This window comes from Helobdella robusta (genome assembly GCF_000326865.2).
Source record: "Helobdella robusta unplaced genomic scaffold HELROscaffold_27, whole genome shotgun sequence".
Lineage (NCBI taxonomy): Eukaryota > Metazoa > Annelida > Clitellata > Rhynchobdellida > Glossiphoniidae > Helobdella > Helobdella robusta.
The window spans coordinates 1,558,633-1,566,561 of NW_008704392.1; the positions used below are offsets into that span (position 1 = coordinate 1,558,633).

The window sequence follows — 7,929 nt, forward strand, 5'->3', positions numbered from 1 at the left end:
AAATAGGCCTCCCCTTGTTTTATATATATGGTGTGTTGTGTGTTTTACACTTTTAAAATGTTGCTAACTTAATTCTTTATTGACGTGCTGTCCATTTAAAAATGAGCGGAGTTCTGCTCTCAGAAGTTTTTTCATTTATCGATCAGTTTAAAAATTATCTGTCAGTTAAGTCGTCCAAAATTAACTTCAGGTCCATAGAGGAGTTCGTTTACTCTGATGTTCCAAGTAACGTTTTGTAGTTTATTGCAAAATTGTAATATAAACTTGCAAACTTCTAAGTTTTGAGTAAGTCCAAAAGTGCTACTACTTGTCTTAAATTATTAAACTTAATTAATTCAATAATTAAATTAAGTAACTTCATTAATTTTTATTTAATTTAAATCTTTATCAATTTAATAGTTAATAAAATAATTATAATCTATAAAATCTGTGTAATAATGGTGTGTAAGCCATAAGGCTGTGTTGTAAATGGGCTCTTGCCAGATTATTTGGCAAATAAAATCCAAAAGAAAAACCAGCTCTTTCAACTGGTTTAAACTTTTAAAGTTGAGATCCGATTGCAGCAGCCTGCTTCTAATGTCATCTACTGATCTGCGGACTGCTTCAATTGATATCGTTGTGTCGGACCAGTTGTTTGGAATGGTCTGCCAAATTGGCATAGAATGGCACCTGGATTGAAGATTGATCCCTTTTCAAAGTTTAAGTTAAATTAAAAAAGGAATCTGAAAAGACATTCATTTTTGTTATATAGAAACAATATATTAGACCATTCATTTATTTTTTAATTTATTGTTATGGATAGAAACTTTTTATTTTTTTAAAACACTTTATAAATTTTTAATAATAACTAATTATTAATTATTATCAATTATATTTTTATGTTACTTGTATAAAATGATTTACCGCATTTTGCTACATTTTAAATTTACACATTACTTAGAGCTAATTTTATACTATAGCTCTATAAAAATACAATATATACAACATACATACATGTACAGTACAAGTTGTAAGATTTATGTTGCAAATTTTATAAAATATAGAGTTGATTTATAAATATATAATATATATATATCAAGGTGATAAAAGTCTTGTTAGAAAAATTGAGAAACTCAACTACAAGTTGAATAATGTAGAAAACGCAGTGATCTTTATAAATAATTGTATATATATTATATATATATATATATACTATATATATATATATATGATATAAAGTTTATATTATATATATATATATATATATATATATGAGGTGGAAAAACCTATTGTTTATTTCTTTCATTTTTATTAGAGATATAATGAAATAGCGAATGGTTTTTCCAAAGGCAAATGACAGTCTTAGCTATAATAATACTAATACTACTACTAATAATAATTAATATTATTATTGTTTAATAAAAATTTTTCATATTTTCACAAATTAAAAAAAAATTCAGGTGCAAATTTCATATCAAAATTGCATGTCTTAACCGGTAGGAAGGGTAACATTAGAGATGGATCTTTCGTCACGAGGATCATCAGTGTTGGTATTTATAATTTAATAATTATTGTGTGTGTGTTCGTGTGTGTGTGAATGTGTGTGTATGTGTTTGTGTGTTGTGTGTGTGTGTGTGTGTGTGTACCATAAAAATTAATAACATATAGAGTTATAATAATATAACTGACATATATAATTATATTAGTATAAACAAACAAAACCATCATTAACACAAGACTAATAAATATATTTACATAATTTGATCGTCGTCATTAGCATAATTTATGTTAATTTATTGCTATCCTTCTACAGCTATGCAAATGGTGCAATGTGGAAGATGTTGAAGTCCTGGAGAAGAGAGGCCTGAAATTTAATCACCCTAATCTAAAGCTACATATCCTCTTGGTACATACATACATAGATACATACATACATACACATATACATACACACACACATACATATATACACACAAACATACCTAAAAACGTCTATTCACACAATCACACAATTACATACATGCAGTCATTGTTTGAGAACATGCTATGGAACAATAGAAAATTTCGGAGAATGTTATCACAACCGCATGATAGGGTTCGACCATACGGTACCGATTATGAGGGATATGTTTATTGGATGTTTAAGGCAAGATAATTTTTTCAATTATTAGTATTAGTAGTGGTAGTAGTAGTAGTAGTAGTAGTAGTAGTAGTAGTAGTAGTAGTAGTAGTAGTAGTAAGTAGTAGCGGTAGTAGTAGTAGTATTAGCGGTTGTAGTAGTAGCGGTAGTAGTAGTAGTAGTAGTAGTAGTAGTAGTAGTAGTAGTAGTAGTAGTAGCGGTAGTAGCAGCAGCAGTAGTAGCTGTCGTAGATTGTAATTTTTTTATTTATTAATTTATTGCTAATTTAATTTCTTATTATTATTTGAATAATAAAATTATTGTTTTCACCACAAAAAAAAATTAGGATTGCACCAATGATGTCAGAGTGTTCAAGCAGATCTCAGAGAACTACTGCCAGCTCATTGTCAAGTAGTAGAATGAATAAAATTTAAATCAAATCAATTCACTTAATTTGCTATTACTATTATTCTATTATTATTGTTCATATTTGTTTGTTTGTTATTTCATTCTCATTATTTATTCTCATATTAGAGGTAACTTTTTGATATTTGACTGGAGGCTTGAGTCTTATATTAACACTACTACTACTGCTACTACTAATATTACTACTTCTACTACTACTACTACTACTACCACCACCACCACCACTACTACTACTACTTCTACTACTACTACTACCGCTACTACTTCTACTACTACTACTACTACTACTACTAATATTAATAATAATAATCAGGTTATTATTATTCTTATTATTTTTCATTTTTCTTCTTATTACTGTTATAATTCTTATTTTATAGGGACGAGGAATCCTTCTTATCTTTTATTGAGGAGGTTGAGAGGTCACCAACAAATCAGTCCAACACAGCAGGTATATGCATATGCAATGCTTACATACATACACACACATACATATACACACATACATATACACACATACATATACACACATACATATACACACATACATATACACACATACATATACACACATACATATACACACATACATATTTACACATAGACACACGTACAAACACACACAATACACACACGCACCTACATGTGCGTGCTTACATTTTTTTCAACTTGTTACAGATGACGACTTCATATTTACAAGTCACAAAAGTAGGAGGCGGCCTAACTGCAGTAATAACGCTTATAACATTAACAACAACAACGACGACAACCACAACAACAACAACAACAATAATAATAATAACAATAATAATGATGATAATAACAACAACAGCAACATCATAAGCAACGACAAGGGTAATAATGATACCAACAACAACAATGTCAATATAAATGCTGATGTTGATAGCACTCTCACTAATAATAATAATATTAATCTTAATATCAGTAATAATAATAATTATAACGACAGTAGTAACAATAAGAATAATAAAAGTGACGTCATCTGTTTTGATAGCTGCCGTAATGATGTTATTGAAACTGAAATTGAAACTGACGTCAATTGCAATAATAATAATAATAATAATAATAATAATAATAATAATAATTATTATTATTATTATTTAAATAATAATAATAACAACAATAATAACAATTTGTATGATGATAATCATCACAATCTTCATGGAATTGGTGATGCTGAAGAAGAAGAGCCTGGGAAATATGAGGTAACGTCGTCTCGTTAATATTCATTACCTCTTCATTAATATTCATTACCACCTCATTAATATTTATAATTTGATGGTTTAGCTACCATCTATAACTAGTTTTTATCTAATTTACTCTTTATACATGCCATTCTATAGTTATAATTAAACTTCAAGTTATAATAATAATGATAATAATAATATGGTATCATTAATTTTATTATCCCAGACAATAACAACAACAACAACAACAACAATAATAATAATAATTATTATTATTATTATTATTATAATTTTTTCGTCATCATTCAGGAAGGCTTCGTTGAAAGGCTCAAGTCTGACTATCTCGTGTATAAGAGTTGCCTGGTACAGAGAGCTGAGGTGTTATTATTATTATTATTTTTATTATGTTTGTTTTTGTTGTTATTGTTGTTGTTGTTTTTTGTTGATGTTGTAGTTGTTGTTGTTGTTGTTGTGATCTCTCTCTCTTCAACATTTTCCAGAGGCATCATCAACAAGCAAACAAACACACAGTGCATGTAAATACACGTAAAACAAGACATCACCGTAATTGTATATGCCGTGATAGATTGGAATCCTTCTGCAGTTGAATCCGGTCACTGCGCGATAGATAGCAGTACCAGGCCAAGCATTTTACCGTTACACCATCACGCCATATGGTGGATTAAAAATTATTTAATTTTTTTTTCACGAACAGAGCGGGCATAGACTGAGTAAGCAAACTTCGAAAACGTGCATTTTCATCACCAACGACAACAATAACTACATCAACAACAACAACAACTACATCAACAACAACAACAATTACATCAACGACAACAACAACAACAATTACAATGGCTACTACACCAACAACAACATCAATATTGCTGTCAGTAACGGTGACAACAACACCATCATCTACAACAGCGACGACGATGACGCCAATGAATATTGTGAAAACATCAATAATAATAATAATAACAATAACATCAACGACATTTATAACGGTGACGTCATCAATGGTGATCTCATTTTTACGTCATCTGTCACGCAGACTAATTCAGCAGCTACAGCAGCAGCGACAATAACAAAAACGTCATCATCCGCAATAACAACGTCATCATCAACAACTTCAACGACAATTTGTAGGTCTGGTAGGAGAGTTTTTATGGCTGGCCCATACGTTGATAGCTCTTCTAGTACTGAAGATGAATTAGGTTCATATGTTTGTTTGTTTGTTTGAATGATCGTTCGTTTGTATGTTGTTGTATTTATTTGTATGTTGTTGTATTTGTTTGTATGTTGTTGTAATTATTGGTATGTTGTTATATTTAGTTGTATGTTGTTGTTGTTGTTATTGTTGTATAAATGTGGTCGTCGATTGTTTACAATTTGTTTTCAGATGAAGAGCAAGAAGAAAAAAACGACCCGAGTTTTATACTTGAAGGCAATGAGGATGAAGACAACGATTGTGTACTAACAAACAAGAGCCTCACCACCACCACAACCACCACCAACGTCGTTGACGAGGCAAAATTTAAAAATAAAAAACCGAACTGCGAACCCCAGCCTATGAAAGTAAGAAAGTTACAGGCCAAGTCTAAGTCACTGCCCGCTACCGGTTTGCAGCGAAACCTTTCAACCAATCACAAAACGCCATCAACGACACCGACAAAAAACACCAATAGACAAAGGTGTCAGATAAATTTTAATAATCAGCATAATTTCGCTAGTCCAAGACAACAGCAACAACATCAACTGTTGCGAAAACCTCAACAATTGCAACAACATCAGCAACAGCAGCTGAGACCTCAAAATGAAAAATTTTTCCAACAACATCAACAACACTGGCGACAGCAATTCATGGATCAGCGCAAAAAATTCCATCAACGACAACAAATGCAACAACAACATCGATTTCGACATCAACCGCCACATCAACAACCACAACGACCGCAGCTGCAACAACAACAGCCACAGCCAAACGAAGCTTCAAACTTCGCCAAATTATTTTGCAGACCTTTGCAAACTAGTACACCAGTACTGTCGCCCAGTAAACAACATCTGTCTAACAACAACTACAACAACAACAACAATTTCACTAACAATTACAACACTAGCAACAACCTAAACGGTTACAGCAACAACAAACAAAGCTGCTTTTCCCAGGTGCCTTTAAAACCTATGAAACCTTTGCTGACAACAGCCAGTCGAAACAACAACAACAGCAACAATTACTACTATAACAACTTCAATAACATCAACAAAAACACCAACATACGTAGGTATTCATCATTCCCTCCTACCAATATTAAAAAATGCCAACAACAACAACAACATATTCAAACAGCAAACACACAACAACAACAACATATTCAAACAGCAAACACACAACAACAACATCAGCAACAACAACTACAACATAAAAACACCAATTCAAAATTTACCAAATTTTTTAATAAAAGGATAACAATAGCCTGTAGGAGACCACAACAACAACAACATCAACAACACCAACAATCAATGACATCAACAATGCTAGCAACAACATCAGTATCGCCATTAATTAAGAATTCGTCTTTCAGAAACAACAACTTCGACCTAAACAACAACAACAACAACAACGATAGTAGTAGTAGAAGCACATCATTAAAGCCACAGATAAATAACATTACATATTCCATTAAGAATTCCACGTTCTATTGCAATGATAGAAACTATTTCTACATCGAAAATTCAGGTGGTGATAAGAATAATAATAATAATAATAAATATAATAATAATAATAAATATAATAATAATAATAATCAGAATTATGATTTTTGTAAATACGATATTTATGGCAACAATGATTATTATGATGATGAAGGTGACGACGATGATGATGAAGAGGGTCTTGATGGTGATGCCTGTGATGACGATGATGAGGATGATGATGACGATGGTGTAGGTGATGATGATTATTTCGAAGATGGTGATTTTGATATATACCCTGATAAGGCGCAAAACGATTATTATTATGATGATGATGACGACGATGGTGATGATTATGACGATAAGAATTATTATTATTATGATAATAATAATAATAACAACAATAATAATAATATCCATGACGATTGTTTTAATTACAATGTTGTTGCTGATGATGATGATGATGACGTCGTTTTGTGTGCCGATGGAAACGTGCAGGAAGTGGTCGATTGCGACGATGACGATGATGGTGATAAAATTGATGACGTCATAAATAATAATAATAATAGTCATAATAATAATAATCATAGTCATAATAATAATCATAGTCATAATAATAATCATAGTCATAATAATAATCATAGTAATAATAATAATAATAATGGTAACGTAATTAGTCTCGATGATGATGAAGACTGTCTCTTAGTTGAACTGATAGAATAACAATTGGGGAAAATATAGCGAATATAATTATGAATAATAAAAATTATAATAATAATAAAAAATTATATTAATAATAAAAAATTATAATAATAATAAAAAATTATAATAATAATAAAAAATTATAATAATAATAAAAAATTATAATAATAATAAAAAATTATAAGATGGGAAAATTGGTAATTGAAATGCTGGCAATTTCATGAATCTAATTTGATAATGTACTTAAAAATTGTTGTCAGTTAGTTATATATGAAAACAATCACATACACACTCCCGCAAACTCACACACACACACGCAAACACTCACACATACATTCACATAAACACAAACACACACACACACACACACATACATTCACATAAACACAAACACACACACACACGCAAACACTCACACATACATTCACATAAACACAAACACACACACACACACACGCAAACACTCACACATACATTCACATAAACACAAACACACACACACACACACACACACAGTTACTCCATTATTTCGTTAATGCATGTTTTGTTACTGATTCCATCTGATCTTCTCTATTTTGTACGTATTACATTTTTTAAAATTTCATTTATTGTTTTTTTTTTTCGTAAAATTCTTGAATTTTGAATCAGAATGTGTGTACTCTTTCTCTCACTCACTCTCTCTCTTTCTCATATTTTATACAGTACTATATATATATATATATATATATATATATATATATATATATATATATGTGTTGGTAATAGACCATAATTTTTACAATATTCTATAAATTCTACCGAATG

General features: G+C 30.3%; 1 protein-coding gene across 1 annotated transcript; it reads left to right on the forward strand.

Annotated features, from left to right (window-relative positions):
- Positions 1-101: 101 nt before the first annotated feature.
- HELRODRAFT_173693 (hypothetical protein) lies at positions 102-6,044 on the forward strand (the record flags this gene model as incomplete). Its single annotated transcript, XM_009020297.1, has 11 exons — positions 102-225; positions 1,440-1,525; positions 1,793-1,885; positions 2,006-2,074; positions 2,445-2,509; positions 2,902-2,972; positions 3,200-3,747; positions 4,039-4,107; positions 4,445-4,946; positions 5,132-5,898; positions 6,015-6,044. The coding sequence occupies 11 exons, from the start codon at positions 102-104 to the stop codon at positions 6,042-6,044; spliced, it is 2,424 nt and encodes an 807-aa protein (XP_009018545.1).
- Between the last annotated feature and the right edge of the window lie 1,885 nt (positions 6,045-7,929).